The sequence below is a fragment of the Passer montanus genome, unplaced genomic scaffold (genome assembly GCF_014805655.1).
Source record: "Passer montanus isolate IOZ18808 unplaced genomic scaffold, ASM1480565v1 scaffold40, whole genome shotgun sequence".
Lineage (NCBI taxonomy): Eukaryota > Metazoa > Chordata > Aves > Passeriformes > Passeridae > Passer > Passer montanus.
The window spans coordinates 87,378-105,251 of NW_024368819.1; the positions used below are offsets into that span (position 1 = coordinate 87,378).

A 17,874-nucleotide genomic window follows, 5' to 3' on the forward strand; every position below is an offset into this window, starting at 1 on the left:
ACTCTCTAGTACTGGAAATGACGTTCTTACAGGCACCACTGTAGCGTGAAAATGTTGCACAACACTGCAAACATGCAGTGAGGAGGTATTAGGGAATCATAGTGGAGATCTTAATGAAAAGAAAATTATGCTGAATGCTTGTGGTTATGCTGTGTGTGGGGAGGGAATATACATGTTCAAGCATAGTGTGCATGTGAGTGTAAACATACTTTTAAATTTTATTTTCTAGAAACCAATTAGTAACGGCCTTCCTCCCACACCTAAAGTACATGTGAGTATTGCTGAGTCACACAAATGCACCTTGGGGGCAGGGTGAAAGAGCACATTTTTTGAATGTTTGTAGTCTTTGCTTTTTTACTTAAAAAACCTAATATGACTTAGCAATGTTAAGCCAGTGCTATGACTCTTAACCTTTTGTTACTACTTGAAGTAAAAATAATCCTTTTTGGGAAGGTCACATTTTAATTTTTCATATGTATGTATTTAATATTTTTACTTCTACAGATGGGTGCTTGCTTTTCAAAGGTTTTCAATGGCTGTCCATTAAAAATTCATTGTGCAACATCTTGGATAAATCCAGATACAAGAGGTACAATATGATGAGTATTTTACCCATTTTGTCCTCTCCTTGAATTTCAAGAGTGCTTAGAAGAGCAGGACTATTCCTTTTAAAACAGACATATATTCATATAAGCAGGAGTCATTCTTTAATTATGCTACTGCTGTCTAAAGTTGTGTTATTTTTAAGATGTATTGGATGAAGTTTTTTGCTTTGATTCAAAAGAATAAATTGCATATTCAAGTTAAAGACTCTTCTCAACATTTTAGTCCAAAAGAAGACCATCCTAATTTATCTGTGAAAAATCTGACTTTTGGAGGTCTTAGCTGAGATCTTTCTGGCCCTACAGGATTCTGCAGTTGGGGTTTTTTTTGGAGTTTTTTGCACAAATTTTAGTGCTTGAATATCTAGCCTGATAAAAGGGATAGTTGGTAATTTTTCTGGCCCTACAGGATTCTGCAGTTGGTTTTTTTTTTAGTTTTTTGCATAAATTTTAGTGCTTTAATATCTAGCCTGATAAAAGGGATAGTTGGTAATACTGTACTCACTTTGCCTGGTATTACACCCTTTGATTATAAGCTAGAGAGACATACTAGTGAGCTGGTCAGCAAGAAAATATTTGGATTTTTTTAGAAAGTGGAATTAAGGAAGGGTAAATCCTTGGCAGTTGACATCATCTCATAGGAGATGTCTGCCTTGTTTGCATGCCTATGTACAATCCAGGGATTTGGTTATGTTCAGGAGTTGAGGCACCCACAGACTAATGAGAAAATGTTCAAGTCACTACTGCTGTGGAAGTACTCTCAAAGAAGGCAATGGATATTTCCATAATATATGGAAGTGTCTAAGTAAGATATGCTGAAGTTATTCATGTGATTTCCTGCTTGTGGTTGAATTACTTTTTTCTAATATTTCAATTATTACTCAAAAAAACCCCTGAGCTTTCCTAATGACTTAAAACAGCCCCATTCATAAATTAAAGCTTCCTTATCAGGATTAATTTTCCATGCTTTCATACACTTAACTTATAGTTTGATTTGTTTCCATGTCTATCGATGTTGCTTTTTGGTAAAGGTGTAAATACCTTCCTGAATTAAGATTTCTACCTCTTTTTGTTTGTGTTTGCAGATCAGTATTTAATATTTGGAGCAGAAGAAGGTATTTACACACTGAACCTCAATGAACTTCATGAAACGTCAATGGAGCAGGTATATTTCTGGTTTTAAAAAAATACATCACATTTTTAACCCCTCAGATTAATGTTGTATAATCCTTATAAAAATGCGTTTTACTATATTTGCATAGGCACTGGCTACACTGAGAATTACCTTAAATATTTGCTATTGAGGATACTTTTCAGTCATGTTTGTGTTTGTAGGCTGAACCATGTTTATATAGGAGATCTTCATCTGTCTATGTTTTGAACTTCATCATAGTGCATTGTTCTGCAGGTACAGAATGATGATTAGGTAAACAGTATGGAATTTCCCTGATGCATTTTAGATGAAAGTTTCTATTTTCCTTAAAACTTCATTACAATACAGAATTATTGCAACAAACATTGTGATTCAGCTACAGGGAAGCAAAGAGATCCTTTATTCACAGGAGTCCATTCTTGTGGTCTTAAAAGCAGCTTTGCTGATGAGACTCAGCTTGCTGAATTCCACCTAAAGCTCTGTATTTGCAGTCTTACAATAAGTAATTTCTTTAAGGGATGCTGGGGAGGGGAAAATGCAAGTTGAAGGCCTTTCTGTATTCTCCAGCTCTTTAGTTACTCTCTAAGAAACTTCTTTTCTTTCTTGCTTCTCCCTACCATAGGGAGCTGTGCACCTGCCATCAAGATGGAGGAATTTGCAAGGAATTTGCAAGCCTTCACACTGTAAGCTGGAGGCACTGGTGTTTGTTCAGCCTCCAGGGTCCAGACATTTTAGAGGTGTTTGTTGTGTTGAGAGGGAGGTCTAGTTGAACTGAGCTCAGTGTAACCCATAATCATACTGGTGCTCGAGTTACCTGGTTTAAACTTAGCTCAGGTACCACTCTGCTGCTGCACTGCAGTTGTAACAACTACCCTGAGAAATATCACTGATGTAATAATAATTCTGATAGGCCAGGTAGACCAAGGAAAGGTTTGGATTTTTTCTTTACTGTTTGGGGTTTGGTTTGGGTTGCAGTTAACTGGTAAGGAAGAAGAGCTGTAATGAAAATCACGTAGTGTGTTGCCTAGTGAGCTTCAGGGAAATATTTTAATGAGCACTTAGAGACAAGAAGAAATAGTTGCTAACACAGCCAGTCCTGTGTGGAACAAGGAATGAGTGGGAGGTCAATTAACCTGCTAATTTGAAGAATTGCTATTCTTTAATCCTCAGATCCAAACCTACTGAGTCACAATATGCTCATACACCTACAGAAGGTCAATGAACCCTGCATGTTAAATTTTGATACAAGCAGTGTGGTAGATTATTACCATAGGTGTTTCTTACAGTGTGTTTAGGTTGTGAGAAGAGTTCAGGAATAGAAATGCACCCTCTGTGCTAACCACTTATTGCATCAATATTTATGATAACAGTCAGTAGGGCTTTAATAGCATTTCCAAATTTTATGTTTTATGTCATTGTTTACTCTCACTCTGATACAACTCAGCATAAAAGCTAAAATAGTGTTCTTGATGAGTTTTCTTTGTATTTCACTTCATCAGTGGACAAAGGAGACATAATACATGTTTCCAGGAGTTAGAATAGCTTCAAGGTTAATATTTTATTCCTTTTTTTGGAAGAGTTGTGGTATTTTTTCTTTTGTGGTTTTTTTGTTTGTTTGTTTTGCGGGTTTTTTGTTGGTGTTGTTTTGGGTTTTTTTTAAGAGAAAAACAATTGTGCTCCTGAGTGGTTTATCTAGCCCAATAGTCTCTTGCCTAAAGTGGCAGTGGGAAGTGTCAATGAGCTTGGTCACTGTGTGTTCTCCTCAGACTCCACTAGAGTCATTGAATCAGGGATGTTGGAGGATCCCTACCTATTTTTTGTCTCCTTTTGGACCTCTTGAACATGAGTATGTCTAATCTCTTGTTTGTGTTGGTACTTTCCACCTCCATGACATCTTGTGTCAATAAGTTTCAGAAGTTAGGTGAGAGGGGGGAAAAAGTAGTTGTTGGTTTTTTGGGGTTTTTTGAGAGATGTCTTGTTGCTTTCAACCCCATCTTTTTAGGAATTGCAGGATTTGACAAAAACCAGCTCTGCCTTGAATATTTGTTGCACTCATTCATCACTTAAGTGAAATGTGTAATCATGCAGGTGAAGGTGAAGAATCCCTTCAAAGTACCAGTTTTAATTGTTTCAAGAGATTTGGACTGTCACAAGCTTTAGAACACTGTGGTTTGTTTAGAACATGATTTGTTGACCGCGCTTAGTTTACTGAAGTTGGTTGTCGAGCTTTTCTTCTTTGAAGGAGAAAATTCAGTGATTTTTGAATTTTTTTTAAAAGGGTTGATTCATCTTTATAATAACATCTTGTGGAATATAATATACCAGAAGAGATGAGTATAAAATGTGCTAATTGTCTAAATGTTAATTCATATATTAAATATAGTGTATGTGCCTAAGATTTACTCTGAATTAACTCTGGAATCCAGGTAAACATTACTTGGCTTAAACTTACTTCTGCTGCAAAAAGCAAGTCAGTATTAGCTTTGTCCTGTCATCTAAGCAATACTAATTGATAGCTGTCTTGTGTATATCAAATTGAATGCTACTTCTTTGTTTTTTCCTTCCATTTATCAGCTATTTCCTCGAAGATGTACCTGGTTATATGTCATGAACAATTGTTTGTTATCAATATCTGGTAAGTTACTGTGCTACCTTGCAGTGGTAGTGCTGGTAAACACTTGGTTTCGTATTTGAAGTGTGGTTTGTTTTCTAATTGCCAGGTAAAGCTTCTCAGCTTTATTCCCATAATCTACCAGGACTCTTTGATTATGCAAGGCAAATGCAAAAGTTACCTGTTGCTATTCCAGCACATAAACTCCCTGACCGAATACTTCCCAGGTAAATACACATCATCGGATATATCAGAATATCTTAGCTCTGGGAGTTCAGGAGATGCTTGTGAAGCTCTGGGAACACCAAATAGTGGGGGGCTCTGTTCACAGATTGCAGTGAATGACTCATGTGCATTAATGAGAGGGTTGAGCCCTACATTTAAGGGATCAGCATGTGAATTACTCTCATTAGAGAAATGGATTTTGGTACACCTTACCTTCTGGTTATGAAACTTCTTGTTTCTGGGCATAGCTCTTTTCACGTGTAGTCTAGTGTCATACACCCTGCTTGTACTTGATGCTGAACAAAAGCTATGGCCGTGCCCCTCCTGGCTGCTGCAGAAATTAACCCTGTCCTGGCCAGAACCGGCGCACTGCCAAACAAGCCTTAGTAGTGGCCCATTCAAATCCCAGCAGAAGAAGGTAGTAACTCTAATCTAGTTTGCAGAAAAATCTTTGATTTTTAAAGTGCATAGTGACACACTGGTTCTTCTAATAGAATAGGATTTCTGTTAGGAAATTGTGTTACAGAAAATTTGATTCTTTGCTACCTTTAGTTCTATTAAAAGCCTATTAACAGGTAATTCTTTGGTTCAGGAAAGGCTTCTTCTTGTTCAGTTACCTCAAACATAATGGTGTAACACTTGTCTGAAAATTCTAGAGGGTAAATTCTAAACAACTAAGAGATAATTTGTGCTTTAAATTGTTACCTTCTGTGTACCTGCACTATTGTTCTGCTCTTCTCTTCCAAATTTGACTTTGGTGGGTGACTTTGGCTTGAGGACTGAATCAGCAGTGGGCTAATAACCATAATTACCATAAGAATCATGCTAGGAAAACCATACTAGATTCTCCCTGGAATAGTACCTCACCTAAGTTGCAGAGGACTCAGAAAATATCTTGTCCAGTCATGTCACTTCCCAGGAAAAATGCAGCATAACCTGAATGTGAGTGCCAAGCCAGTCATTCGAAGACAGGAAAGATTAATTTAAATAATGAGTTTTCCTGTTTTACCTCTGGTTGTAGGGTGTCAGGGTAGTCACATTTAGCCAGGCAGAAGACAGACATTTGAAGTATGTAGGAGAACGTAATTTTTCCTACCAGAGCATAAAGTGTACTCTTAAACAAGATTGTGGATACTATGATGGTGAGTGCTACATGCAAAATGGTAAAAGCAGAGGTTTTGGTAGAGAAAAGGCAAAGCAAAATTGAATTTGAAGTAATTTGTTAGGTTTATATATTCATTTGCAAAATGTTCTAACCTCAGTTTATGATACTTGGTAGGCAGACATTCAGTAGCAGAAAATATGTCAGTGATAAGTCTCCTTTCCAGCCTCTTTCCCTGGAGTATCCTTGAGCAGTTCCTTTCAAACCTTCCATGACTTGTTCCAATGAAAATTTGTGACCAGTACTCAGTTTTCATGCTGTTCAGTCCTTTTGCATTATCAGTCACTTCTGGGTAGTTCCATTTGAAATGTTACACAGCTGTTTTCTCAGTTCATAGCTTTGAGTGCAGCATCTGTCTGTCAATGTATTTATTCCCATCTTTTCTACAGCATCAAATTACTTATTTTTATTGTTAAGAGTACTGTGGCCAGTCTCAATAGTGCCTGTTGTCTTCTGATGCATGTAGAAACTCTGAGTCCTGTTACCAGCAAATAACATTTTGGCTTATCTGATAAATTTTCACATTATTGTTTCCATGATTTCACAAGAAATATACAAACTTGTATTTTTTTTAGTTTTTTGGTGTGGCAGATGTTTTTCTATCAGTGAATGTCTAAAAAGAAAATTCACTCAATTGTTTTAGTCAATCAGTAATTTTGTGTTTATCTTTTGTAGGAAGTTTGCGGTATCTACGAAAATTCCTGACACTAAATGGTGTCAAAAGTGTTGTGTTGGTAAGTGTAGGTCTGGAGAATAAGTGTGAAGGGGCAGCACAAATGGTGGCAATATTAAGATTATTGAGTCAAGTGTAGAAGGTAAAGGGAGAAGAGACTTTTGTCATTATTATGAAGCTGTGCATTTTTAGATGATGAGCTCATTCAGATTAGTCCTTGGGTTTAAGCAGTAGAAACTTTCCCATTTAGCTCTTTATATTTTAAAGACAATTTACAAGAAATGCAGAGAACCAGAATGATGTCAAAATTCAAACCAATTCTCAAGGAGAACCTAATCTCCATGATGGAGAAACTTGGAGAAGTTGCCATCATGATTAAGCCACCTGCATTCCTAGCAGAAGTTTCAGTTATCAGTACTGGGTGGTAAAAAGCAAAGGACTATTTTTAAGTCTTTGAGGACAGTGTTGTCTCTGAAGCCTTTATAATGTGTTTAATAATATGCCAGTACCAAAGTCTCAAAGCTGCACTGTGTTAAGAGATGTTGTAAAAGGGAGGCAGATAGATTAAAAAGCCCCAAACCACTGAGATTGTTAATGAGTGCTGCAGGGAACACTCATGGGACGACGACTGAAGTGACAGGGGTCAGAGTATGTAAAAACTCTGACTTTCTAACAGAAAAATTAATTTTGGAAGTCCCTAAGTTTCTAGGTTCATAAAACAAGAATGTGCTCCTCTGTGATTCTGTGGTTGCTGTCCTGCCAGGCACAGAACTTAACAGGGGTGCTGTGGTACTTGTCATTATGAGAGGAGTCTTCATATTCAGAGATATCTCAGCCTCCTAAGCCTGGAGCCCTTCATGCATGATAGGTGTGAGTGATAATTTGTGAACACAGCAAGGATGGCTCTAAGAGTCTTACTTTTTGTGACTTGAGCCCCCATTCCTGCTGGCACATAAGTCTGCTTTTGGCCTTGGAGCAGCAGGAGTGCCACAGGAGACAGAAAAAGACAAGAACTTCTGGTCTTCTTTCTGCTCCTTACAGGTTTTAGTGATTGTTTTGTAATTTCTGCTGCTGAGTTCAGCTTTACTCAGGGTCACAGCAAGTATTATTTTGCACTTTGCAAATGCATTTTGCAGTCAGTCTGATGGTGAGTGAGAACTTGGATTAATGAAATAAAGCAGTGATGTTTAAAGTGCCAAGGGACTGCTGATGAGTTTCTGTGGCAATAAGGTAGTGTGAGTATATTTCACTTCTGTGATAGTTCTGGATTGTAGAAGCTTGTTATCTAAAATGTTGCTTATTGCCTGATGGCCCACAGTCACTTTACTGCACGGTAAAATTTGGTCTTCAGATGTATTTGTACAAAGTGCAAAATAGCACTTGGTTGTCTTCAAGGAAATGTTGGCAGTGCTTAAGGAGTGAAGTTTTGTCAGTATTGTAGAATTGAAGTTGTGAAACTTCCCGGGGCCCAATTTTGCAGCTTTATTGTTCTCTGCCAGTTTTTAATTGAGTTCTGACAATGGAAGAGCAGCACTTCCTGCTTTTCTATTGTTCTTCAGTTTCAACTGGATTTCCTGATGGTCTAGAATTGCCCATCAGAATTACAGAGCTCCTGGATTTCACACTTGCTGTGGCAGTGCTTGAAAGGCAGCTGAACTGTTCACTGTCTGGTGGGTAACTGTGTTGTAGAAGAAGCCATTCTTTAACAGCTTGCTTGTGGTGATTTTGAGATAGCTTAGGCAACCCAACACAGTAGACCCAAGACACTCCAAATGTGTGTGCAATCAGCTATTTTTTAAATATATAAAACATTAGAGTGGGGGTGGTGTATATTTTCCAAAAGTAAATGGACTGTTACATAGTTGGAAATTATTTATAATTTGCCTGTGCTTAATACACTAATATTCTCTATCTTTTCTTGGCAGTGAGAAATCCCTACACAGGCCACAAGTACCTTTGTGGAGCACTACAGTCTAGCATTGTTTTGTTAGAATGGGTTGAACCAATGCAAAAATTTATGTTAATCAAGGTAAAATTACTATTATTCTTCTTGTTGTCTTCTAATTATCTTGTAGTGGCTTGTTAAGAATAAGTATTAGCCATTTCTTGATTTATTAGATTTTCTGTTGGTTTCTCTTATATTATATTGAAAATAACTATTTAAATGTGGCATGTATTAACTGACTCAAAATAAATGTTCATGTTTTTGGGGTGCACTTCAGTTAGAGAACCAAGCCCTCTTCTCCATGAACATTGCCCTTTAGTTGCACAATAGAAAACTGAGGCTGGCAGGCTAGGACAGGGGTTAATAGTGGTCTTGCTCCCATACTAGAGAAGGTGACCATTTATTCTATGGTTTTTGACACTGAGGTCCCCAGAAATGCTTGTAATCTCCCCATCTGACATCACCTGAAGAGACAGAGCCAGGGTGGGCTCCTGTTTATAAAAAAGCAGCTGCTATAACTGGATCAGCCTGGGAGAGAAGGCTTAGAGGCTCAGTAGCCAGGGAGAGCAGTGATGAGCACTCTTCTTATCCGTGGGCAGCTGCAAAGGACACACATGATGAAAGACATGCTATTTTATTTTAACTGAATTGACATGAGATGCTCCAAGCTTCTTTTGTATTTATCAATTCCTGTTATCTGAAGAAGTAAACCTAATGTTACAAAGTATGTCATAAAATTTACCATACAGTTTGAATATCTAATAGCAACTCAGACTACATTTGTTTCCCTTCTAATATCTATTTTTGCTTATTCATCTAGCACATAGATTTTCCTGTACCTTGTCCACTGAGATTGTTTGAAATGCTGGTAGTCCCCGAGCAGGAATTCCCTTTAGTTTGTGTTGGTGTCAGTAGAGGAAGAGACTTCAACCAGGTGGTGAAGTTTGAGACTGTCAACCCAAATTCTACCTCTTCGTGGTTTACAGAAACAGGTTTGTGTGCTGTTGTCATTGCATTCCAAAATGTTCTTTGCTCTTCTGTTATAGCTGAAGCACTAAAAGGCAGGCTTCTCTAAGGAAGCAAATGGTTAAATCATCAAGGCTAATTGATAATTGCAAGTTCTCTGCTTAAAGGGGTATCTGGTTGAACCTGCTTGCACTTGCACTTTTTTTTATGTTTCTCCTTGTTGAACTGATTGGATTCCTTGAAATTTTTGGTATAGCAGAGGATGGAGTTATGGTTTCTTGCATTTCCATAAATTAGGCAGTACTTTATTACCCCCTGTGCTGTTTTGTGCTCTACCCTGGCACAATAACTTGTTTATTTAATAGCTTTTAGTAAAATTGCATTCTGAGCAATTCCTTCTAACATCTCTGGAAGATGTGTTTTGGCTCTCCCAATGTGTCTCCATGGTTAGAAATGGTGTTGTCACCTCCTGTTGAGATAGAGCATTCTTCTGGTGTTTGTGGAAGCAAAAAGGATTAGGACCACTGTAGCAGGAAACCGAGTGCCTTCCCATCTCCAGTGTGGGCACCATGGATGAGATGGCCACCATCTGAGCAGCAGCAGACATTCTCCCATGGAAGTGTATTAAGAATTACTTTTTTAGAGTTACACAGTTGCCCCCTGAACCTAGATGCAGTAAGGAGCTAGTCATAGCTGGCAGGTTCAGAAGCAGTAAATAGCTTTGATTTTGCCTGTTATGGATCCATTGTTGGTTCATGGTGAATTTATACATAATAAATTGTGCTGGTATACATGTGTGCGTGAGTCCAGATGAGTGTGTACTGTGAAATTCACTAGGAAGAACAGTTTCCTCCAGGAAGATACCCACTGATCATGCTGCTGCTGAAAAGTGAATCAGATTTTGACACACTTTAAAGCATAGTTAGAATACTCAAAGTGAGCAGTGGATGGCAAATTAACACACTTTACCACTTCAGACAATGCATTTTATTTTCAATCCTTTCTGCATGTAACTGTGTGACTTTATAGCACAGCCCATAAAGGAAGCACACTGAAGAGGAATGTCCTGTTGTCATTTCACTCTTAATGTTGTCTGCATTGGTGCATAAATATAAGAGTACTAATCTCTTCTCTGGTTTTGGTTTTTTTGTTTGGTTGTTTTTTGGTTTGTTTTTTTTTTGCATTGTGCCTTCCACTCTTTGCTACAATTTCCTTGAATGACTTGAGTGTTCTCGTTGTGTCTATGTTGTTGTTTTCTTCTATTTTTGTAGCTCAAATTTAAACCCTTTTGTTGCATCAGCTTATTTCTGTCCCCTGCTGGCAGGAGAGCAATGATGCAAACAGATTTTTCTTTTTTATAATTTTAACCGGAAGCTGCTTTTGTGTTCTAGGTAATGTGCTCTAATTTCTCATGTGTAATGGATTTACTGAGTTTCTCTTTGCTATATGAAAGATGCCTACAGAATCTGTCAGTAATGTTGAATTAGTAAGAGTTGCTTTGTATGTAACTTTAATGTTAATAAACAAATGGACCAAAACTACACTTCTCTTTTGAGCTGACATGTCCACTAATCATCTGTGGGTCAAATTCCCATTTACTGTGATGGAGACTGCTGCAGCCGTAACCCAGAAGAGAAAAAATAGCCCTTCTTTTGAGGGTTTGGAGAAGGAAATAAGCCCCTATTTTTGGAATATCTGGGGATGGAACATCTACAAATAGCATCAAGAATTAAGTAATAGTATATAAGTCCCTATCAGGATTTAGAAATAAAGACAAAAGAAAAGTGCAGTGATGCAGCATAGTGTGGACAGTCACATATATCTGGCTTTTTGCAACAGCAGTATTCAATTACACCAAGAGAGAATAAATGGAGAACAATGTACAGGTCACTTTTCTTTTGTGACATTCAGAAAAGGCTGAATTAAATCCATACTTCAGTATTGCAGCTTCAGTTTTCCTGTCACAGCCAGCAAGTTGGATAAGTGGACATGCATCTCTAAAAGAAGAGTAATGTCACTGTTAAGATGATGATTTTAAGTAGAAAAACGCACTAATCCATCAAAATGTCTCAAACTCTAGAACTTCCATTTCAAATTTCATGCTAATGTATGTTATGAACTAACACTGTCATTTTTTTACAGACACTACGGAGACGAGTGTTGTCCATGTAACACAGCTGGAGAGAGATACCATTTTGGTGTGCTTGGATTGTAAGTTTGATATCAACTAAATATATGTTATATGTATGCATATACATGCATACATGTCTTCAAATTAGGTTGTGGATTGAAGATAATCCTTGGTTAACATATCCTTATTTATTGCCTAGGCTGCATAAAAATAGTGAATCTGCAAGGCAGGTTAAAATCCAGCCGCAAACTGTCATCGGAGCTCACGTTTGACTTTCAGATTGAATCAATAGGTAAGCTGGGTTTCATTATTAGTCTTGAATATCCCTGTAGGTCAGAGAGTTGGACAATCACCATCTGGATGAAATTTAACAAGAGCAAGTGGTGGATTCTGCATCTGAGATGAGGTAGTCCTAGTTATGTGTACAAACTGTAGGATGAGAGGCTGGAGAGCAGCTTGGCAGAAAGAGATCTGGGGGTTGGGATTGGTAACAAGCTGAAGATGAGTAAACAGTGTGCTCTGGCAGCCAAAGGTCATGAACAGCAGTAAGGACATGGAAATTATATGAGTTGCATATGGGAAAATTCAGGTTGGATATTAGGAATACATTTCACTCAGAGGGTGATTGATCACTGGACTGAGCTCCCCAGAGAAGTGGTTGCAGGACCAAGCCTGTTAGAGCTTGTGCAACATCTGGACGATGCTCTAAGTGATCCTTATGAGTCCCTTCCAAATTGAGATCTTCTATGATGAACTTGTTCAATGTTACAGTAAAGAATTAGGTATGCTACCTGTGTAGTCTTTGGCATATGGAGCACTACCTCACTCATTTCACTTTGTGTAAGAAGACTCAGTGAAAGGTTTAGCATGTGCTTTCCTAGGAACAGTTGGAATGAAGTAATAATCCTGGAGTCTTCTTAGATTAAGCTAAATGTCTTGGAAGCATGTTGAAGACTTCTAGCCTCTAAGGGAATGCCTTAACACAACCTACATAAACTCTGAATCACCCATGCCTAACTCATTTTGCATGTGTGTTTGTGCAGTCCATTTCTATAAAGCAGCTCAAAGATTAAATTATATGATATGTCACAGGTTGCATGAATTTTGTTTCCTTGTGTAGAATTTGAATGAATTAAATTTGTGAAACAGAAAGAATTGATTGTTTTGGCAATTCTCCAATAGTTACATATCTGGATTGCACCACCTGCTGTTGAAAGAGGGGTAGGAGAGATGTGTGCAGAGATGAAAGGTAGCAGCAGCAGAAGAGGAACAATGGATTCTAAAATCATCAGAACTTGCAGGGAGTTTATTTCTGAGGAGAAGCTTTAAAGTTTCAGGCTCCCAAAGATCCCATCCAATCTCCCACAGAGAAGAGGACAAGAAAACATTCCCATTAAAAACATTACTTTTATGGCTCTTGGTGATTGGGAATGTGGAGAAGGATTCTATGTAGTTGAAGCTTCTCACTCTGGGACCTCTGCATGTACTGTAGTCCTCACCCTGCTTGTCACAAAATGAGTTTCCAGTGGCCTTTACTGTCCTGGCAGTGTCTCCAAAGACACTTTTGTTAAAAATCCCTATATATTTTAACTTTTCTGTTAAAACTCCATATATTTTGTCTGCAAGTATTAAAGGCATTTCCTGTTCAAAGAAAATGACATGTTTAGGACTAGACATTTAGAATATTTTCTGGTTAGGTGGAAATGTTTTTAAACCCTGCTCATTAAACAAATAAATGTATAAATGCAGCTACTTTTGAGGTAGGTTCAGTTTTCAGATTTCTGGAAGGCTTTCCTCAGTCTGAGTGGGTGGATGTCATACAATGGAACATACATGTACAGATTTCAAAACTATAGTCTTGTGCTTTTGGCCTTAAAAGCAAGGGTTGAGTTTATGCCTCAAAACTGATTCCAGTGTTCTTTCTTACCAGTTTGTCTACAAGACAGTGTGTTAGCATTCTGGAAACATGGCATGCAAGGAAGGAGTTTTAGATCAAATGAGGTGAGTTCTACATTTTGCATCAAATTCTGGCTTCTAATGTAAGCCATGTGGAGGAGAAATGCACAATACAGCTGCCTGAAAAAGAGTGAAACATTTCAGCAATTTCCTAGGTTGGACCTAGGAGCTGTATTCTCATTCTAAGCTTGTTTCATAAGCTGGAAAGCATTGGTGGAGCTGTGCAAGAACCCCTTCACATCTGACAAAGCAGAAACAAAAGCCCAGGCCAGGATGCCACAGAAAATATCCAAGTCTAATTCTTGGTGATATTAATCTTCATCTTAAATTGCTTTCAAGACCACTGTCAGTTCCTTAGCCTCTCACAGAAATCTAGGCTTTGCCAGTGGTTCCACTGCTAAACTTCAGCTTTTTGTCACAGTGTCAAATGAGTTGCCTGATGTTTTTTAGTCTTTTCCATGTTCTCTTGGCTTACGAATACTTTGAAGAATTGTGCAGCTTTCACAAGAAATATTTTTCCATATTCAGTAGAAAAATACCAGATTGACCTAAATGTGGTTGATTTGGTTTTTTTTCCCTAAAATCTCCTTGTAGTCACTTTTTTAGCCCATTGAATGTGATTTTTTAGACAGAGTTAAACCACTATAACCACCTTCCCAAATAGTTTTTATTTTCCCTTGCTGCACACCTTGTGTACCTGTTAGTGAAAATTCTGTACTCCATAGGAATTTAATTAATTTGGTTATTAATGAATATTTACAAGTATTTCCAGTTACTCCATCAGTGTTTCATTGACTGACAAATTGAGCTCATTATCACTAATTGTATTTTAAGGTACACATACAGTCACACCACATTGTTCCAGCACTATACTGACTTGCACAAAGCCTCAGTTGACCCAGTCTGTGCTAACAGTGAGGCTGCTCTGTGTGAACCAAAGGCTGGAGTCAGACTGCTTCTTGTTTCCAAGGTGCAAATGTTTATTGTGGCATTTGTGCATTGCTCTATAAAAGGGTAGAGCACTCAGTGGCTCTGCTCCAGCTGGGAGAGGCCATGTCCCAGTGTGCTGCAGCCCAAATGGATGCATGTTGTTGTTTATGTAAAGCATCAGGGACAGTGGCTTGCTTTGTTGCTGTCAAGCCAAAGCCAGAACCTAAATGAAGAACTGAAAGCAGAACTGGGCTGTTGACAGAAAAGCAAGCCACCTAAAATGTTTTCTCTGTAGGACACGTCTTGGGTAAGCTTTTGGGCCTTTTTAAATTCCTTATCTCTACTAGCTGTCCCACTAGCTACAGCTGTTAAAAGCAATAAATGTATTTTCTGCTGTAATATGAAAAGCCTTCAGTGCCAGGCTCAGGTCTTGACCATGGTTGTTACTTTGGGGGAAATCTTGTACTGTGTAGTGGGTAGGAAGTTGTTGCATGGGACAAAAAGCTGACTGACTTAACTTGCAGCATTTCTTTGAAGGCATCATTAGTTCAGACTCCCTATTCTAATAGAGTTGGCCTAATTGGGGGTGACTTGAGCTGCTTGCAAAGTTGTTTCCTTCCACAATTGTGACCTTCCACCATGGTTGATCAAGTGTGAAAATTGAAAGAGGGAACTGTGAATTCTGACACAAGAGGTTCAAAATTTGGGCAAAGATTTTACAGCCTTAGCCTCACAGAAAGTAGAAATTAATTTTCTTAGAAAAGTGAAGGATTTCATTGTTGTGAATTAAAATTCTCTTGCAAGTTCTCTGCACCAGAAGTGAATTCAGTAAGTCAGCTAACATTACTAGGGTCTGGGAAGGAGATGAGAATGCCTACTTTCCCCAGAGTGTAAAATTTGGCTGTTCAGAAGAGGAGCTTTGTACACAGTGTTGCCTGATCACAAAGTGACTGAATACCCTTTGGAGTCTGCACTGGGCTTTGATTGACTTCATTAATGAACATGATGATTTTGTGGGTGCTTTGATACTCATATGACCATAAAGATGTATCACACAAGTACAGTTCACCAACAGAACACACAGGTCTGTTGCACTCATCTGAAATGTCAAAAGATGAAGTTTTCTTTTTTGCAGTGGGCATAAGTACCACAGATTAGATTGTTTCTCTGCTAGGGTTTTCAGAATATGAACTTAATGCATTCTTACTATTATTCAGCAGTTCAACAAAATGTGTTTTATGTGTGATTTGCCTGGCCCATTTTTGGGTATACACCCTAAAGTGACATTAATTGCACCCTATCTCTTTCAGCCATGGCTGTAAAGACAATTGCACTGGTAACTCAAGTACCAAGCTGAGCCCTGCTGTTGTGCTTGCAGTGGCTAGCAGAGGAATACATGTAATGTGGGAGGAATTACAGAAAACTTCTATATTTTAGTTAAAAGTGACAGTTGCATTATAGTCTCTATTGGATTTCAATTGGCAGTCAGTTGGTAACATCAGTCACAGTCAATTCTTTTCTCTTGACTAATGTTAAAAACAAAATGAAAAGACTTGTGGTCTTAACATGTAAATATTTCTTTTTATTGTCTAGATCACACAAGAAATTTCTGATAATACAAGGATATTCAGGCTTCTGGGATCTGACAGGTAAGATGAGAAGTAAACAGGACATACAAAAATAAAGGAATAATGTGTGTTCTTCTTGTAAAAGTATTTTCCATGTTTCTTGCAAATTCTTTTTTAGGCATCTTAGACATTCCTTTGTGTACATGTCTGCCTTCCAGTTCTCCACTTTTACTTTTCTCTTTTTAAATTTAAAATAAATAAAAACCTCCAGAAGTACTTAGCCATGCAAGAAGCTTTTACTTGGCTGCAGTCACAATCTCCAGGAGTGTTTTCTTTTTTGTATTGTAATTCTTTTGTTTAACTTGGTGAAATCTTTACTTTCAGATGTTCTTCAGCAATAGCTCATCAAAATCTGCTTCTAGATTTGGAAATAAGTGCAAAAAGTACTTAAAAAATTTAAATATCTCACTTTCACCCCAGAAAGGAAATCTACCAGTTCTTCTCCCAACATGACGGTTCAGGTCTTGTAGGAGCTCTTGATAGCTCCCAATGTAGCTGTTCTTCGGCATCTGCTTGTGGGACCTGTCTGAGTGACCCAAGTGCTGTTTTAGGAGTGTCCCTGACTTCCTCAACTTTCTCTGCCCTGGTGTTGAACTTTGTACTTCTGTAAGAGCCACAGAAGCAGCAGCTGTTTTGTCTTCAGGGGAGTGCATGCTGACATGACAGTTTCACCAGTAATGAATTCACAAGAACTGCAAAAATAGGCTTTAACTTTTCTTTTGAGAATTGCCTCTGTCTTACCCTGCTTGCAGTAAACCCACGTGGAATTTTAGAATGACATTGCAAAAAATTGCCTTGTAAAAATGTCCTCTTCCCCAAATATGGTCCCATCTATTTCTGGCTTGCTCTGATAGTTTTCAAGTCTAAGCAAATGTTTAAAGAGTTCGCTCTGCAACAAACACTAATTCCAGTTTCTTCATATACCCTTTTCCTTGCAGCTCTGTCCTGTTTTGTGCTTGAGTGTGAAACATTTTTCCAGTAACAGGAGTCCTTTCCTAGACAGTTCATAGGAGCTGATGTTCTGAGAATCAAAAACCTTGATGTCAGTGTAATAAAAGCTTGTGTGTTGCTTTCTCCTCATGGGCAGGCAATTGCCTCATTGCATGAGGTGTCATTCTCTTTGTGGAGCATGTTGAGTAGAGGTCAGGTTTTTTTCAGGTTTTTTAGTCTTGGAGCCAGCACACTTTCCTGTCTGAATCCACAAGAGGGATTTGAGTTTCCCACTATCTGCCTTCACTTCAGGATGTTTGTGGAGAAGTCAGTCATGAATGTCCTGGTCTGTTTAGCAGTTTTAGCAGTTCTTGCCTGATGAAAAAAATTTAAATAGTTTGTGAAACAAAATTGTGATGGCTAATTTCTCTTCTTTGAAGAGAAAGGTCTGGTCTAGGACTTCCCTTATGATCTTTGCAGTTGCAGGCCCATGTAACCCGGTCTCTTGTCTCCAGTGATAGCCAAAAGTGGGTGGCAAGAAAGAGGAAACTCTTCACATAGTACTCCTTTCCTTGAGGATTCTCTTTGCCTGCAAATTTTGGTCTCTGCAACTTTCAGAGCTGAAGGAATTTTCTGTGGGTTAGGTTACACAGGCTCAGAGATTAACTAGAGGTGTTCACAGAAGAATCAGCTTTGTTCATCTGTGATTCCTGTGGCTAGAAGCAGAAAAACAGCTCTCAGAACTGGAGCCTGATGAATAGGTTTGCTTTGCAAAGCTCCAGGAAAGCACAAGCTCAGTAGGGGAGTGATGGACCCATTTCAGAAGCCCTCACTAAAGGATGAGAGGCAATAGGGATGCATTGCAGCAAGGGATAAACATGATTGGTGAGGATGGTTCAGCACTGTAGCAGGAGCCCAGAGAGGCTGTGGGAGATCCTTGGAGAACTTGTCTGGGTAAGACT

At 38.4% G+C, this 17,874-nt stretch overlaps 1 protein-coding gene across 8 annotated transcripts in view; it reads left to right on the forward strand.

The window, feature by feature from the left end:
- MAP4K3 (mitogen-activated protein kinase kinase kinase kinase 3) overlaps positions 1-17,874 on the forward strand; it is a 67,149-nt gene that overhangs the window by 47,603 nt on the left and 1,672 nt on the right. For 7 of the 8 annotated variants that reach the window (XM_039718853.1, XM_039718855.1, XM_039718856.1 and 4 more), the window contains 12 exons: positions 230-271; positions 505-589; positions 1,688-1,767; positions 4,330-4,390; positions 4,476-4,593; positions 6,429-6,487; positions 8,352-8,455; positions 9,192-9,363; positions 11,480-11,548; positions 11,668-11,760; positions 13,399-13,469; positions 15,948-16,003. In XM_039718853.1, coding sequence (XP_039574787.1) covers positions 230-271; positions 505-589; positions 1,688-1,767; positions 4,330-4,390; positions 4,476-4,593; positions 6,429-6,487; positions 8,352-8,455; positions 9,192-9,363; positions 11,480-11,548; positions 11,668-11,760; positions 13,399-13,469; positions 15,948-16,003 — 1,010 coding nt within the window. The remainder of the gene's footprint in view (positions 1-229; positions 272-504; positions 590-1,687; positions 1,768-4,329; positions 4,391-4,475; positions 4,594-6,428; positions 6,488-8,351; positions 8,456-9,191; positions 9,364-11,479; positions 11,549-11,667; positions 11,761-13,398; positions 13,470-15,947; positions 16,004-17,874) is intronic. The other variant, XM_039718854.1, reaches the window with a different exon arrangement.